The 18962-nt window shown below is 39.6% G+C and overlaps 1 protein-coding gene across 2 annotated transcripts in view; it reads right to left on the bottom strand.

Annotated features, from left to right (window-relative positions):
• Positions 1 to 18962, bottom strand: part of Fam168a (family with sequence similarity 168 member A) — a 115543-nt gene that overhangs the window by 31166 nt on the left and 65415 nt on the right. For both annotated transcript variants that reach the window (XM_051192361.1, XM_051192362.1), the window contains exon 2: positions 18076 to 18163. In XM_051192361.1, coding sequence (XP_051048318.1) covers positions 18076 to 18145 — 70 coding nt within the window. In that variant the 5' untranslated portion in view covers positions 18146 to 18163. The remainder of the gene's footprint in view (positions 1 to 18075; positions 18164 to 18962) is intronic.

Raw genomic sequence — 18962 nt, 5'->3', positions numbered from 1 at the left:
TAACTTGCTGTATAGACCATGATGGCTTTGAAGTACAGAGATTCACCTGTCTCTAACTTTTGAGTGCTCGGATTAAAGACACCAGCCAGGTCCCTTTTAAAAAAGGCTATTACTGAGCCAAACTTGGAAGCAACCTAAATGCCCCTCAACTGAAGAATGGAGATAATGCGGTACATTTACACAATGGAATACTGCTCATCGGGTAAAAACAATGGAATCATGAATTGACAGGCAAAAGGATGAAACTAGAAGAAACCATCCTGAGTGAGGTAACCCAGTCACAAAAAGACAAACATGGTATGTACTTACTCATATATGAATATTACACATAGAGCAAAGGATCACCAGCCTTCCAGCCACATTGCCACAACAGCTAAGAAACACGGAGAACCCTAAGAGAGACATACATGGTCCCCCTGAGAAAGGAAAAGGGACAAGATCTCCCAAGCAAATTGGGAGCATGGAGGGGTAGGGGAGAGAGAGTTAGGAGAAAGAGAAGAGGAAAAGAGGAGAGGAGGACATGAGGGAGCAGGAAGATTGAGTCAGGGGAAGAAGAGAGGAGAGCAAGATAAGAGATACCATAATAGAGGGAGCCATTATAGGTTTAAAAGAAATCTGGCACCAGGGAAATGTCCAGAGATCTACAAGGATGACCCCAACTAACAATCTAAGCAATAGTGGAAAGGCTACCTTAAATGCCTTCCCCAATAATGAGATTGATGGCTACCTTATATGCCATCCTAGAGCCTTCATCCAGTAGCTGATGGAAGCAGAAACAGACACCCACAGCTAAGCACTGAGCCCAACTCCTGGAATCCAGTTGCAGAGAGGGAGGAGTGATGAGCAAAGGGGTCAAGACCAGGCTGGAGATACACACAGAAACAGCTGACCTGAACAAGGGGGAGTTAATGGTCTCCAGTCTGGTAGCTGGGAAACCAGCATAGGACTGACCCAGACCCACTGAGCATGGGTCTCAGTTAGGAGGACTGGGCAATCTATGGGGCCTCTGGTAGTGGATCAGTATATGTTCCTAGTATACGAATGGACTTTGGGAGCCCATTCCACATAGAGGGATACTCTCTCAGCCTAGACACATGGGGGAGGGCCTGGGCCCTGCTCCAAATGATATGACAGACTTTGAAGATTCCCCCATGGAAGGCCTCACCCTCTCTGGGGAGCAGAAAGGGGATGGGATGGGGGTTTGCAGGGAAAGGGTGAGGGAACTGGGATTGACATGTAAAACAAGCTTGTTTCAAATTTAAATATATATATGTATGTGTGTGTGTGTGTGTGTGTGTGTGTTTGTGTGTGTGTGTATAAAGGCTATTATTGTTCAACTCATTGGTGAAGTCTTAATAAGAGGGAAATAAGTGTGGCATGCAAATTAAGACTGGATTGCTAACAAATGTAAGCATAAGTGTATAGGTCAAAAATCCCTAGAGTATATTATCATTTCAATATCTCTGGGAGAAGAGTGTTCAGAGCTACTAAGTGACCTAGGAAAGACTCTTTCCATCCTTATCAAATTCTCAAGCACCTTTCTCACCTAAAAAAACAAAAACAACAACAAAAAACCCCTCACAGCAGCTACTGTTATATGAAGCACTCCCATATTTTTTTTTTTTAAACATGGGAAAAAACTGAGGTCCTAAAAAGCTAAGTAATGTGTTCATGTTTACATAGAGTTGACAGGTAAGGCTTAAACCACATCTATCTGATAGCAATGACAACTGGGGCTGTTTAATTTTATTTCTTTGAGTTATTGGGCCATTTACCTCTTAACACTTAAGGAGGCCATCAGCTGAACTGATTCTGTATGATGCGAATGATACTGTGTACCCTGTTGGATAGAATTAAAGGTGCACTCAAGTACTCATGGCCTCATCTTACCAGCTGAACAATTAGATCAATCTAATCTCAATTTTACTGCTTGGTTTATTATGACTTAATCAGTTAAAACTGCAACAGGAAATTCAAGAGTATTACACAAAGGCGATATGCTGTGTGGAAGAAAACATCTCAAGGATCCCAGGCAAGTTACTTAACTACTCTATAGGTTCAGAGATAGGTGAGTCTAATCCCAACTTTGCCACTTGAAACTAAGGATTCAGTAAAATTACTTTCATGATCTAAGCTTCAGCTACTTGATATCCAGGGTCTGTGGCTAGATCCCAGGGCCCTGTGCATGCTGTGTTCTAGCACTGAGTCATATCCCAGTTCACTCCTATGAAATAGGTTAGTTACTTTGCAGGGCTGACATAACAACCCTAATAATAAAATTCAACTAATACTACTTATTACACATTGAGCATTTATGCTAAGCCCTTTATATAACTATCACTTAATCATCATGATGTCTTTATAAGACAGGTTCTACTATTATTTTTATTGCACAGATGAGAAAAATGGCTAGAAAAGCTATTTTACAGCTTGGCTACCCAGCAAGTTTAAGGCCTGAGCTACAAAATAACATCCCATCTTTAAGACAAAAACAGATAATTTATACTTGGGCTACACAGTAATTTTAAGGCTAGCCTAAGCTACGGAACAAGATCCTGTCTTTAAGACAAAAACAGAGATCTAGAGTGAAAGACATATAGGAATTTACTTGCCTAGGCATTGTGGTTGCTACTATGGGCTGACTAACTCGTCACTCATTCTCAACTAATTTTGCCTTATCTGTCTTTACCAGTGAGGTCAAAATACTCCTTTCCCAGCCTTTCTAAAGCCCAAGAAAGCCATGTAACTTAGTTCTGACCAATAACACATACAAAAAATTCTGCTGGGGGAATTCTAGCAAGGTCTTTGCTTTACTAATGAAGGGAGATGTTAATGATATTCCCCTATACGCTTTTAAAATTCTACTCTTATCCTTTTTATGTGTATGGATGTTTTGTTTGCATGTATGCTAACTGCACTGCATCTGGTGCCTGTAGAGACCAAAAGAGGAAGATGGGTGCCCTGGAACTGGAGCTACAAACAGTTGCAAGCTGCTATATAGCTGCTGGATGCTGAGAATGAAATTCAAGTCTTCTGGAAGAATAGCCAATTCACTAACCATCGAGCAATCTCTCTAACCGTGCTTAAAAAAAAAAAAAAAAAAAAAAAAAAAACTTAATTACATAAAACATATGATGTCTAGAGCTACCACAGGCATCTGACAGGATCACGAAGGAAAGGTGAAAGTCAGGAGAATACTGGTTTTGAAATCATTGGCCTATTTAGTAAGTCAGTGTTGCCTTCACTAACTCATCTCTGGACTTCTGCAGGATGTGTGTGCTGGGGATGGAACTACTCAGGGTCTTGCATAAACATTTTACTTATCTAGATGCTGACAGTCAAGTTTCTCAGGAGCATTTTCTATTATTTAACAGACACACTGCCAAAGATGGAGCTGAGTTCAAACTTAGTCTGACTTAACTAAGACTATATAAAAAGAGTGGGCACTGGATTCAGTAGGAAATGAGGACTCATATGATGCAAATGATTGTAATAGTATCAGTCACTCAGCCTGCTTGCTCAACACTCCAAGCCTCTGGAAACTCAAGTGGCCTAAATCCCCAAAGAGCTACTCAGGAGTGCTCTCCTGTAGGACTCACCCCATGCCTGACCAACATTGTGCTCAGACTTCTTGTCTGAATTTCAATCAGTTTTCCCAGCTTAGGGTTGAAGAAGGGAAGGTATGCGACCTCTGCCCACCCCACCTATAGCATAATACCCCAGGGCACTTAGGCCTTCTGCCATGGAGTTCTCACCACAAACTCACAAAACTTTTTTTTTTCTCTAGCAGATAGAGGCTGGTGGAGGAAACATGAAGTATAGTTTTGTAATTTAAACAGGTCCAATGACTATTGATTTTTTTGCCACTTCTCCTGCTGGGAGCAGTAACAGCAAAAATCTGATTTGGACACTTCAATTCAAGTACCTTCCTCACCAGTTGAGCAATTTTCAAGTAATCACACTCTTGACTTTATGCAGTAAGAATCCTTTAAAGTCAATTTTAGGGGCTAAATCGTTTAGTTTTCCAAAGATGTACAAGGAAAAAAAAAAGGACCATTAGCTATCCTGTTGGAAACTGCAGCTTCTATCAATGCACAGAGTTTGGGGCAGCTTGTTTAACAGACCTCTTAATCTGCCTGAGAAAGGGTAGTCACCCTTCTTATTGGACACACTTTCAAAGCTATTTTCAAAGCTGTTTAATTCCAAAGAAATATTATGATGGGAAGATTCCTCGACAAGCTTACAGAACTGGAAAAGAGAACAACTATCAAACATTCACTAAATTGTAGCTATTTGTGTCACAATCATGTACAGTGCTTATAATAAGTTGAATTTTCTGGGAACCATCTCCAGACATTTTTATTCATTAAGTCTGGGGTGGGTCTCAAGGATGTAAGTATCTACCACGTTCCTAGGTTTGGAATGACAGAAAACCACTGCTCTAATGTACATATTAATCATAGAGCCTGGATACCTATGATTGGGCACATCTAGATGTTAGAAAAGTCCCTTCATCTCTAAGAAGAGGTTCAGAAATTATGATACGTCACTGTAACTCCCAACGTTTTTTGTTTTGTTTTGTTTTTGTAGCAAAAACCAAACATACAACATGAAAACCAATAGTAACTAGTTTAATAGGCTTCTCTTTAAGAACCAGACAGATTATGAATGCTGGAGGCACTAGGAAATGCAGTTTTTCATAAGTTTTTCCCTTTAAATAGAGATGGATTTCTAGTTTGGGAGGTGATTTGGTGGGTAAAGTCCTTTTAAAGCGTGAGGACAATGCTAGTGAGTTCAGATCACTAGCAGTCATGTAAAAGATACTGAGTGTGGCAGTGCGCATATATAACCCTAGTGTTGTAGGGGCATAGAGGTGGGGATCTCAAGGGCTCAATGGCCAGCCAGTCTAGCTGAAACTCTGCCTCCAATGAGACTGTTACAAAATTAAGATAGAGAGAAATAGAAGAAGACACTTGATGCTGACCTTTGGTTTACACACACACACACACACACACACACACACACACACACACACACCGGTGTTTTCCACGATTTATCTGTGCTCACCATAAATGATCAGAAATAATGAATACAAGGATGGAGAAGAGAAAATGTGAATGGAGTACAGACTGGAGACAGGAATGCAAACGTGAGTTAGACAACTCTGAAATCCCTTTCATAGTGGTCTTGGAGCTGTGGTACTAATTCTTAACCTAAACCTAGAGTGGCTGGCAAAAACATGAGGTATAAATTCACTGGGCAGTTCTGTCTGTCAACTTACATCATCTTTCACATGTTTGTCCTCACCTTGTTTGGGCCTCAGCCTGTGCAAGGAGCTAACCAACCCCCCCCCCCCAGTAGCAAAACAGATGGAAACACTAGTATAAACCAGAGTTTTACAGGAGGCCTCCAAACAAAGTGCCCACTGCAGACTCTGAGGCTGACCTCCAGACTCTTATGCACGTCTGAAACAGCGTCATTATTAGAGGTCCCACCACTCCCTATCCTTTCAATCAACCTAAATTCATCGAGCGCTCAGTGCTGAACAACATGCAGTACCCATTTTAAGAACTTACTTGTTCTGTGACAGGGTTAAAAGGCTCTTTATTTTTCCTGTACTTACAATGATTAAAACTTGGAGAAGAAAGGGTTTCTGTTTCACCTTACAGCTTAGAGGTCAATCACCTAGCGAAGTCAGAGCAGAAACTGATGCAGAGGCCATGATGGGGTGCTACTTAATGGGTTGCTCCTCATATTTTGCTCATCCTGCTTTCTTTCTTTCTTTTTTAATCATATTTTTTAATTTAAATTTGAAACAAGCTTGTTTTACATGTCAGTCTCAGTTCCCTCACCCTCCCCTTCTCCCCTGCCCCTCACAATCCCCATCCCATCCCCTTTCTGCTCCCCAGAGAGGGTGAGGCCTTCCATGGGGGAATCTTCAAAGTCTGTCATATCATTTGGAGCAGGGCCCAGGCCCTCCCCCATGTGTCTAGGCTGAGAGAGTATCCCTCTATGTGGAATGGGCTCCCAAAGTCCATTTGTATACTAGGAACATATACTGATCCACTACCAGAGGCCCCATAGATTGCCCAGTCCTCCTAACTGAGACCCATGCTCAGTGGGTCTGGGTCAGTCCTATGCTGGTTTCCCAGCTATCAGACTGGAGACCATTAGCTCCCCCTTGTTCAGGTCAGCTGTTTCTGTGTGTATCTCCAGCCTGGTCTTGACCCCTTTGCTCATCACTCCTCCCTCTCTGCAACTGGATTCCAGGAGTTGGGCTCAGTGCTTAGCTGTGGGTGTCTGTTTCTGCTTCCATCAGCTACTGGATGAAGGCTCTAGGATGGCATATAAGGTAGCCATCAATCTCATTATTGGGGAAGGCATTTAAGGTAGCCTTTCTACTATTGCTTAGATTGTTAGTTGGGGTCATCCTTGTAGATCTCTGGACATTTCCCTGGTGCCAGATTTCTTTTAAACCTATAATGGCTCCCTCTATTATGGTATCTCTTATCTTGCTCTCCTCTCTTCTTCCCCTGACTCAATCTTCCTGCTCCCTCATGTCCTCCTCTCCTCTTTTCCTCTTCTCTTTCTCCTAACTCTCTCTCCCCTACCCCTCCATGCTCCCAATTTGCTTGGGAGATCTTGTCCCTTTTCCTTTCTCAGGGGGACCATGTATGTCTTTCTTAGGGTTCTCCGTGTTTCCTATCAGCCTGCTTTCATATAGCACCCAGGAGCACTAGGCCAGGGGTGGCCATCCTGTATTAGTCATTGATCAAGAAAACACATCACAAGCTTGCCCACAGGCCAGTCTGACAGGGGCATATTCTTAATACAGATTCCCTCTTATAAAAGAATTCTAGCTCATGTCAACTTGACATAAAATCAGCTAGCACATATACATATGCCAATAAGGACTTTATTCTCTATATGTAAGAATTATGTATTTTAATTGCATGTTTTCACCATCAGGAGACCACCCAAGAGGACTTCTACTGGCTAAATCAGATTTCAGGACATCTAAAAAGACAGACAAATGGACAAACAATAATGATTGAACAAATGTGAATGAACTAAAATTGACAAATTCAACAGAAATGGAAAGCAGACTAGGGTTACCAGGAACTAGGTGTAGGGAAATATTTTCTAAGAGAGATATATATGTTTAGGATGATGAAAAAACTTCTGGAAGTAATAAAGGGGGTCACACAACTGTGAATGTACTTAATATCACTTGAAAATAGCTAAGATGGACTCAGGAAACAGCTCAGTTAATAAAGTGCTTGAGTTTGGTCCCTAAAACCTACGCAAAACAAAACAGAACAAAAAAACTGGGTTTGATGATGTAAGTTTGTAATCCCAGTGCTAGGGAAGTGGAGACAAGCAGATATATTCTTGGGGATTGGTGGCCGGCCTATGTGGCCTACTTGGCAAGGTCCTAGCAAGTGAAATACTATCTCAGAAAGCAAGGTTGATAGCTCCTGAAATATGAAACCTAAGGATGACCTCTAGCCTCTGCACATACACATGTAAGCATGCACAGACTCTCTCTTTCTCTCTCCCTCCTTCTCTTAAAAATGAGTAAAACAGGAAATTTTGCACTATGTATGTTTTCCCATGATGATTTTTAAAAAGTATACTTAATGCTATAATTTTAGCATTTATTCTACATAGCAAAACTGTTTCTCAAAGAGTAAAAGGTTTCTGTGGGGGTCTCTGTAAACACCAGGGTTGGTACACAGGTGATTTACCTGAGGCAAGAAGGAAATCTTGTTTAACACAACTCAGTAGCTGGTGTTAATTCAAACTTCTAGAGTATGATAGCACAAAGTTTATTTTAGCCATATTTAAGTACAGTACAACTTTTGAAAAGAAGTTTCCTGGTAACAATTACCACAACAATAAAGCTCAAGGCATGACTACATCATGTACTTTTTGCAAAGTACATGTGACTTCTTCCATAAAAATAAGTTCTAGGGCTGGAGAAATGGCTCTTCCAGAGGCCCTGAGTTCAATTCCAAGCAACCACATAGTGGCTCACAACCATCTATAATGAGATTTGGTGCCCTCTTCTGGCGTGCAGGCATACATACAGACAGAACACTGTATATATTAAAATATATATATAAAGAGAAGAGGTTGTATAGCTTAAGGGCATAGAGAAGGATCTGGGGTCACCAAGCTACGGAGTACATGTGACTGAGAAACAATGCTAAAGATAAAGGTCTAAGGACAATCTGGGACAAACAGTCTGGGGGATTCAGATGTTGCCTGACTCTACATAGCACATGCCTGACTCTACATAGCACAGGTAACCAGGCTATTAACTACATCCAATACATCCACTCCCAGCTTCCTGGGCAGAAAACAGGTATCCATCTCTTCTTTTGAAGAGACAACCCTGTGTGTTTAACATTCTTGGTTTCCCTAGTGTTTATTGTATCCTCTCCAGGTTTCTTTTCTTTCTTTTTAGGATTTTATTTATTTATTATGTATATACTCTTCTGCCTGCATTCAAGCAGAGGCACCAGATTCAAGGTGGTTGTGAGCCACCCATGTGGTTGCTAGGAATGACTTAGGACCTCTGGAAGAGCAGTAAGTGCTCCTAACCACTGAGCCATCTCTCCAGGTTTCTTTATATTGTGTTTAAGGTGACTTTTATAAGCTGCTAGACCCTGGAAATGTTACTTGGTTAAAACTAAGTATCATAATTGCAAATGGAAACTATGTTTATAAAGTGCCTTGCCACCCTAATGATAGTTACAAATGGTAGTTACTACTGTAACAACTTATCACAGCAATGAATAATATAAACTAGTGATGACATCAGCATTTTATTTTTTTAAGATTTTTGTTTATGTGTATGAAATTTTGCCTGCATGCCTGCCTGTATGTATGTATACTCCCTATGTGCCTAGTACATCTAGAGGTTTGAAAAAGTTATAGGATCCCTAGGAATGGGAATTAGTGGTTATTATGGGTTATTATATTATAGCAGCCATATGGGTTGCTGGAAATTGAACCCGGTCCTTTGTAAGTAAAGATAGTGCTCTTACTGCTGAGCCATCATTCCAACCCTTATTCCCTGCTATTGTGTGTGGGTGTATGTACACACAAGAAGGGGAGAGAAAGGAAGAGATGGGGGGGCATGAATGAGAGAGCAGAAAGACAGACTAAAAGGCCAAGCATGGTGGTACCTGCCGTCAAATCCCAGCTCTCAGAAGGCAAAGACAGGCAGATGGGGCCAATTAAGTCTACATAGAGTTCCACGGTAGCCAGAGCTACACAGTGAGATACAGCCTTAATTAAAAGAAAAGAAAAGGAAGAAAGAAGAAAAAAGAAAAAAAGAATAAAAGGAGAAATTGAAGGCTCTGGTAACCAGAAGACTTACAGAGTGCTATCAAATCCTCAGGGGCTAACGGTCTCAGAATCCACGCAGTAAGGGTTCTTCTCATTCTTCAGGACTATATGAGTTAAGGTCTGCATGAAGACTATAACACTAGAGGGTGCTAGATGCTTCTGCCTGCATCCTGCTCCTGGTTTTCCTTGCCTACTCATGATTTTTATATCTTAGCAAAAAATTCACGAGAAAAAAAAAAAAAAATCGATCAATGTCAGTATTTTCTGATTTGAGAGAACAGGAGGTACAAACCCCAGACTGCTAGAAGAAAAAGGCAGGTTATAAAGGAAAAATAAGACAATATACTCAATTTTAAACATTAAGTCTGAGCTATGAATGAGACATGGAGAAATTTGAAATACAGCTAGAATAAACTAATTTAGAAAGAAGAAAAAGTAGTAGTAGTAGTAGTAGTGGGGAAAGGGGGTAAGGACGTAGCTCAATTGGTAGAGTGTTTGCCCTTGTTTTAACACTATATAACCCAGACATGGTGACTTTTGCCTGTAATCCCAGTACCTGGGAGGCAGGAGGCTCAGAAAGAAGTTAAAGATCATCCCTTGATACAGAGAGTTTGAAGCTAGCCTGAAATGAAACTATCCTATCCCCCATCCCCCCAAAAAAAACAAAGGAAGAAAAGTGGAGTTAAAAAGGTGAGGAAGAGGTCAAATGATACAGAAGATCAAATTAAGATGGGTTCTAAAAACAGCCAATTAGGTTTAACAATAAGGAGAGTAGCCATTGCTACAGTAAGAACAGTTCATCCCATAAGGTTCTTCAGTGAAGTTGACAAAGTTAAGTGACCTGAGGGGTCTTTTCTGAACAGAGGAAATCAGCTTCAACATCAAAAGAGTGCTAGCAATTTCAGGGATTTGAATTTGATTTCTTGGCTCATCTGAGATGCTAATCACTGTAGTGTCCAAGACACAGCCACATACTCCAGAGCAGTTAAAGCATTTACTTTGGAATACAAAAACATCTGTGGTTAGTTTAGGTTCTGCTGCTATACAGTATGACCTTGATGTTGATCCCCAGTTGTTTCACTTGGAAAATATAAGCTATCTTTTTGAAGCTGTTTTAAAAATTAAATGAGAAAACCTTGGGGGAAGTTCTGTGCAAAGAACAAAGCACCAGACTGGGGAAATGGCTCATTCAGTAAAGTGTTTGCTATGCAAGCATAAGGACCTGAGTTTGGAACCCACATAGAAATACAGGTGTGGCTATATGCTGTTCTCAGCTCTGGAAAGGTGGAGACAAGAGGATTCCTGGGATTGCCTTACCAGCCAATCCAGTTGAAAATCAGTGAGATCCATATTCAATTAAAAAGCCTGTCTCAAAACAATACAGTAAAGCACCATTGAGGAGGACAATCAATACTGACACATACTCCTCCCCCCCACACACACAAAGAAAGTACAGCTGTCAGATGATCTTAAAAGCTCCACAGGGTGATGGAGGGGGAGAGAGAAAGAGAGGGAGAAGAAGAGAGAGAGAGAGAGAGAGAGAGAGAGAGAGAGAGAGAGAGAGAGAGAGAAGGGTCACAGGCAAGGCTATTCTTGGTCACACTGATAATCAGATCATTCACTGTATCTGTATGCTGTCAGTTTCGTTAATTTCAAGGTCTTCCAACTGATAGAGTGATACATCTTTTTTGCTTAAGACAGGGTTGCTCTGTAGACCTGGCTAACCTGTTAGTGAAAAAGAAAAGGAAAAGGAGGAACAGGAAGTTATGAGTGTCAGACTGTGGGTTTGATTTTTTTCTCCCTTTTTTGGGGGGGGACTGTGGTTTTTTTTTTTTTTCAGTTTTGTTTTTGGGGGACATGGACTTATAGCTGGAACTGGCCTTGAACCCCCAATTCTGCTGCCCCTACCTCCAGAGTGCTGAAATATAGATATGTGCTACTACACTAAGGTTAAGTATTTGTAGCAATTAAGCATATTGCTTGCTATAGTCTGAAACCAGAAAATTCACAGAGCACTGTAACTGGTTCCAGGCATTAGAGGAGTAGAAAATACCCAGGACAGAATATGAGGAAAGGAAGATGAAGCCTTTGTTATTTCCTTGTGGTAGAGAGACAATGAATACACAGGCTAGAGTGGGGAGTTAGGTATCAGATCCAGCAGTAACACCAATCACTTTTACAGATCACTGAATTTTCCATCTTTTCATTCATATAAATAAGTTAGTTTAAAGACTTCATGTGTTCTTAAATCTCATAATTATTTTATAAATGGGTTTGGGACCCACACAGCAAGTTGATGGCTGGCACAGTCAAATTTACCACTCTTTGCCTTCTTGTGAAGAAAGCATTCCAAACCTTTTATTAGGCTTTTCTTGTAGAACATATGTTGAGACACAAAAGTATAATAACTTATCAGATGTCATCACATAGTGGGTCTGGTTTGTTTTTATTTTTTGCAGCACTGGAGATCAAACAAAGAACCATGTGGATTCCAGGAAAGCCTTCTTTACCCATTGAGCTATGCCTCCAGCCATCACACAGTTCTAAGTCACTATCTCTACATTCTAAAGCATATTCATTGCTATGCTTCACAACAATTTAGCTAGGGACTATACTAGGGGCCTTTATAGACCCATGAGCCAACTATTGATTTAGGTCATTATCTCATTTTACAGCTGAGAAAACTAATATTCGGAAAGGCTGAAACAACTCTACCAATGTGCCACAGCCTATCAGTGGTAGAACTTAGATTCTAGAAGTTACAAGTGTCAAAATAGAGTCACTTAACATTAAACCTCACAAAATGGAGCCAGGAGGCCATGAAGAAGGAGTCTGTACAGAATTAAAGCTGTAGTAGGGTATATCTTAAGAAATTCCTGTATATATACCTATTACAGGATTTACTGCACAAAGTTCAAGACTGCTTATTACAAATAAGCCAGCTGTACAAGGACTTACCTAGCAACACCCATCTCACCAATGAGCTCATATCAGCCTCTATAACAAGCCCTTATAACCAATGATCTTTGTTTCAAACAGTTTATGTGAAGATCCTTTTTTTTTTTTTCTTAAAAATTTCTCTTATATCACAACCTCTCTGAATGTGCACATGGTCCACTATAGCATACATATCCTGAAAAGAAAGTCATATACATACTAGCCTGAGTAAAAATTCTTTGGCCCTAGGGAGATGGTTCAGCGGGTTAAAAAAATGCCATGCAAGTGTAAAGACCTCAGTCTGACTCCCCATTACCTATATATATGGTGGTTTAAATGAGAATGCCCCAAAGGCTCATGTACTTGAATACTTGGTCCTTAGTTGGTAGAACTGCTTGGGAAGGATTAGAAGGAGTGTCACTGGGGGTAAGCTTTGAGGTTTCAAAAACCCAAGTCATTCTCAGCTCTCTCTACTTCATGATCATGTCTCAAGATGTGAGCTCTCGGACACTGCTCCAGCACCATGCCTGCCTGCTGCCATGCTTGCCACCACGATGGTCATGAACTCTAAGCCTCTGAAACATTAAGCCCCAAATTAAACAATTATTTTATAAGTTGCCTTGGTCATGGTGTTTTGTTACAGCAATAAGTAAATAACTAAAATACTATGCAAAAGCTTGGCACAGTAGTATCCTAGAACATCCTAGTAAAACAGGATACAGTAAGACATGGAATCCCTGGATTAACAATCTTGTCAAACATACACAGTGCAGCAGTATGCAACAAATAAGGTGGAACCCAAGAACCTGTAACACCTGACATTATCCATTGACCTCCATTCATATGCACCAGCACATACAAAGTGTGTGTGTGAGTGTGTGTGTGTGTGTGTGTGTGTGTGTGTGTGTACATGTGCATTCCCTCAACACACACAAACTAAGTAAAAATAAGGCTGGAGAGATGTTAATAGATCAGTTAAGAGGACTGGAGTTTGGTTCCCAGTAGCCATGTTAAGTGCTTTTTAACTCCAGTCCTAGGGGATATAATGCCCTCAAATCTCCTCTAGCACTCGCACACATGTAGCATACATACAGAGAAACATAAATAAACATAAATAAAAACAAATCTTTTGAAAAAGAAAAACAAATCCATTGCTTGGAGCTTCATCTATTTCTCTATATTTTCATTTTCTGTTGACACCTAGATATCTTCCTTCGTCCAGAACACCCATCAGACCTCTGGGTGATACTTAGATGCTTATACCATCAGATTATTTTAAGAGGAGAAAAGCCCGGCAGTGGTGCATGTCCTTAACCCAGAACTCAGGAGGCAGAGGTAGGCAGATCTCTGTGAGTTCAAGTCCAGCCTGGTCTACACAGTGAGTTCCAGGCCAACTCCGGCTACACAGAAAAATCCTGTCTCAAGAAAAAACTAGAGGGGGGAGAGCTGGGTAGGTGGCTCAATGGTTAAGAGCACTTACTGCTCTCAAAGAAGATCAGTTCCCAGCACCCATATGGCAACCTTCCATAATCCCAGTTCTAGAGTATCTAATGCCAGAAAAGAGACTTCAAGGGCACCAGGCACACATGTAGTGCATACAAGCAGGCAAAACATTCATGCACATAAAAGTAAAAATCTTTTTTTTTTTTTTTTAAAGCTCAGGATATATAAATCTTAGCTACATTCCAAAATCCTTTTCTAAAACTTCTGGGTGGGTGGGTGGGATTCTATCAAGACCCCACTGCTAAGGTAAACCCAGGAGAAAGGCATTCAAGTGTTTGCTGCATTTACTGTCTTAGGCAGCCTGGGCCAACAAATTAAAAAAAACATACTGTAAGTTTAGTGAACTTCAACAAAGACACAGATTGTGTGACCTGAGAGTTATAAGCTGAAATAAACACTTTCATTTCCAAGTTGCTCTTGGTAATGATGTTTTATCAGAGCAGTAGAAACCTAAGACACTTATCACTGTGAAAGTAGCACATCTTTACGACAGACTGCTTGCTTATAACAAAAATAAACACATACTATAAACTCGTAAAAAACTGAGTTCAAATCTTTATGTATCTTTTACAGAAGCTATAAATTACTTCAAATCACATGGCCTAAATTAAACTGTCACAATTTCTTTATCTGCAAAAGAAAGTATTATGAAATTTAAAATCATTAGTTATAAATATCTGTGTTACCTAGCATGCATTTGCTAAATGGCAATCAAAACTTTTGACATAATCATTACTATCACCAGTAATAAATATTTAATGTAGTCTGTTTAGCAACTCATCTTACTTCAATCCTCCACTTCCAGTCATATATAAGAAAAGATAACTTGAAAATCTGTTTCCTGTACAAAATCTACAGCAGTGAATAAAATATAACAAGCATCTTATTCTTAGGCAAAGCAGATATTTAAGAAAGAAAATGAATCAAAAGACAAAGAGTGGTGGTGGGGAACCAAACAGAAGTTTAAATAATGAGCTGTTATCAGGCTGCTTTGGTAAAGTGTGTGGGTTCTGACCATCAAAGAAATTGCTTTTTATAGACACTAACGTTAGGAGATAAGGATATGTATGTATAGGCCCCAAGAGGGTTGAAGCCTGAATTTACCTGCATAGAGCTAGGGTCTACTCTGGCTCGGTGGTAGATATCTGTAATTCCAGTACTTGGGAGATAAAAGTTGAATTCAGAGTTCAAAGTCATCCCTGACTACATAGTCAGTTAAAGGAAGCTGCAAGCACATGACACCCTGTCTCACTACACTAAGGTAAAAACAAAGAAGCTGGAAACTTAAGTCTGGCCAGTCTAAATAAAATAAATGAATAAAACATTCATTTGTTTACAGTAACACAACAGGAAAATGAGTTTAAAAAGAAAAGTCTATGAATTTGAAAGCTTAGTTTGAGTAAAAGTGAATATTTAAGCTACCTACAGGGTGCTAGAAATGATAGCAGAGAAATTAAAATTCCAGGATAATAGTATTATTCACTGATTAGTAGACAAAAAAAAAAAAATTTCCTCTCCCTATAACATATAAATTATCTAATTCTCACAGTCATCCTATTAAATATCTATGTTATCTTAGTTTACAAAAAAAAAATCAGTTTGGGGAAGTTAAATCAATTATCTAATGTCATCCAGGTATTCACTGACAGAGCTAAATTTTGAATTTGGCTGTTCATTCAATTAAAATACACTGCCAAACTCTACCATGAGCCCAGCAGAGACAAAGTTTGTTCCCTTTTCCAAAATAACATGCTGCCTGATCTTTTTAGTGCAAATCACCAAGTGTAACTGCTTCCTACCTCCTCACGCTTAGCAATTCCTAAGAATGAAATTAGCAGCAAATAGGAAACTGACACCATGGAGTAGCCCAGGAGTTCTGCCTGCTAAAACAACTTAGTTGCCGCTGGACAAAAAAAAAAAAAAAAAAAAAAAACAAAAAAAAAAAAACACAAAAACAAACAAAAAGACACCTCACTTTATTGGGAACACCCTGAACCAAAAGGGAAAAAGCAAAAGTTCCCTGAGCTGGGTCTATCCTAGCTACTGAAAATAATAACATATTTAAAATAAACATATAATAAAGTTCAATCAAAATATTTTACTATGAACATTAATAAGAATGAGAGAGCTATTGAGATAAACACAACAGGTGAGACTAAAGTTAGAGATAACTACTATTATCCTATCAAACCAAACTCCTAATACAACTCAGAGTGTTATTTGAACGTACATTATTGAAATCTGTATTTAAATTAAAAACATAAACAGCTGAGGCTGAGTGTGTAGCTCAGGGGGTAGAGTATTTGTCTAGTATGTGCAAAGCTCTGGGTTTAATCCTTAGCACAACAAAAAACTAAATAGAGAGATGGCTCAGCAGTTAAAAACACTGACATAATATAAGCTGACAAATAGAAGCTGGGCATCGGGGCCCATGCCTTTGGTCGGAGGCAGGGAATCCCTTTGAGTTCAAGACCATCCTAGTCATCACAGAAAGTTCCAGAAAAGCCAGACTGCTACACAATGAGATCTTGTCTTTAAAACAACAACAAACAAACAAAAAGCAAAATTGCTGGGTGTGGTGAGCACTCTGGAAGCAGAGGCAGGCAGACCTCTGTGAGTTTGAGGCCAGCCTTGACATCCAGGGCTATGAACATAGGCCCTGTCAAGAAAAGAAAAAAAATCAACTTCAGACAATAGGGTCTCAGAGATACCTTTACTTCTAGTCTATATAGCATCTATAGTAAAACACATAAGAAGAAATTTAAAGAGAATTGGCAGAGTTCACAGCTTCCATTCCATCAGTGGCTCTATGCTGGGACCAAACTCTCCTATTCTCCAACTCCAATCCCACTACCAAATTTTTAGCTACTTTTCCTATTCATCACTTCTTTCCTACAGTCAAGAATTGGCTATACATTCTTTTTTTGTGTTGGGGGATTGAACCCAGGACCTCTCACATGTTAGGTTTGACTCTATTAGTGATGATAGCCTCTAATCCTAACATACTTTGTAACCAATGTGTATGTATATTTATAACATTACTTTATCTTGATTTCTATTCAATGGTTTTGAAGGCTGTGATGTGCAAAATATAAGCTAGATACCTTAAGATACATTTTTTTCATTCAATTCTATTGTTGAACATCCTACCTACCTTTACTTGTAAATAAAAGTATTATCAGGCACTTAACTTCATACCAGATATTAAATGCTCCCCTGCCTTACAGTAGCCTGTGCTAGTCTCAAACTCATGGAAATTCTCCTGTCTAAGCCTCCCAAGTGCAGGAACTGTAGTTGTGAGCTACACAACTCCTTCATTACTTCGTGGTAAATTTCTTGAGGAATAAGGTTAGATAGTCAGAGAATAACAACATTCCAAACAAAAGAACAACATACATAAAAGCAGAAAAAAAAAAATCACTTGAATGTAAGAGTTTTTAAAAAGATCAGTCTTCAGAATCAACCACTTGGGTTCAATTAATTAATTTTGATTCTGTGGTGTCCACTATGTCTATGTTTTTCTCATCTGTGAAATGGTCATAATAAACTACATTGTATGGGATTTACTTTAAAATAAAATGGGGGCCCAGAGAGATGACTCAGCAGTTAAAGGCACTTGTTCAAAGTCTGATGGCCTGAGTTTGATTCCCACATAGTAGAAGGAGAGCACCAACAAGGTTGTCCTCTGACTTCCATGCATATATCAGAGTGTAAAACACACACACACACACACACACACACACACACACACACACACAAAATGTAAAATTCATTTTAAAAATAAAAGTGAAATAAGTTACTAAAGGTACCTACCACAGGACAGGGCCATGACAGGTGCTCAGCAAGTGTTAACTTCCCTTTTGTTGATAATTCAATAACCTTTAACCAGGAAAGCTACTTCTGCTGCTGGGCATGTTGGCACACACCTTTAATCCCAGCACTCAGGAATTGGGTTGGTAGATCTCCGTAAATTCCAGGCCAAGCTGGTCTACATAATGAGTTCCAAGACAGGAAGATCTAAAAGCTACATAGTGAGACATTGCCTCTCTTCTCTACTTCCATCACTATGGGACCCTAATACATCTTCCCAGCTTCTCAAGGTTTGCCATGGCTTTTGGAGCCCTGGAGTAAACTGTAAACCACTCAGCAAATTAGAGCTATTCATGGAAGAAGTGAAAAAAGTATAGTGGAAGTAAAAATAACCAAAATTCACAAAATAAATATAAGAAGCTATCAAAGAATAATTGAAAAACAACAATCCATTCTTATATCACTCACCAGTGTAGGCCATGTTCTTAGGGTTGCCATAAGGAGCCCCAGGTTGCACGGGGCTGTAAACAGGATTCATTGTGGAAGACTGAGGATCCTACAGCAAAGACAAATAAAACAGCATTGATTATTAATTGCTCATTCCCTCTGATCATCTTCTCCTCTAAAGCCTTCAATTATGCTCAAAGGGAAGCATCATGGTATAAGAAAAAAAAGGACTAAACAGAATGTAATACTTTTCCCATTTTACAGAATGAAGAATGACATAGCAGAGAAGTGATTTAATGTCAATTCAGCCATTTCAGGCTCTCAGTTTAATATTAGTCCCAGTATCCCATAGAGAATTCTGACAGTAGTGTAGCATTGGCCAAATCACTTTTCCTCTTTGGATGTCAATATCCTAATATTAAATAGACTAGTTGACCTCTGAGCTTCTTTCTATTTCTAATGATGCTAACTCACAAGCTGGAAAATGACATGTTTTTACAGTTCACCAAGGCAGCCTGGGTGTCTGGTGGTGATCACTTAGTCTGCTAGAAGAAAGAACAACAAATGTCTTATTCACCCCTTGTGTCCATAGAGCAAAAGATAAAAAGCTACTAACGGCTTGAAAGGAAAAAAGGAGGAATTTTTATTACACCTATTTGTGTACTCATGCACATGCTACAGTGTCATGTGAAGGTCGGAGAACAACTTGCAGAAACTGGTTCTCTTCTTCCATTATGTGTGTCCCAGGGACAGAACACAGGTTGTTAGACCTAGCCACAGCATCTCTACCTACCGAGCCATCTTAATGGTCCCCAAAGAGGAAATTTGATGCCATTGAACATGTTAATGCAAAAAAAAAAAAAAAAAGACAGCCAAGAGCCAAGACTTCTTGCCAAATTTACTCAAGG

This window comes from Phodopus roborovskii, unplaced genomic scaffold (genome assembly GCF_943737965.1).
Source record: "Phodopus roborovskii unplaced genomic scaffold, PHOROB, whole genome shotgun sequence".
Classification (NCBI taxonomy): domain Eukaryota; kingdom Metazoa; phylum Chordata; class Mammalia; order Rodentia; family Cricetidae; genus Phodopus; species Phodopus roborovskii.
The sequence above is the reverse complement of the archived record's forward strand: the minus strand, read 5'-3'. Positions and strand labels throughout refer to the sequence as shown.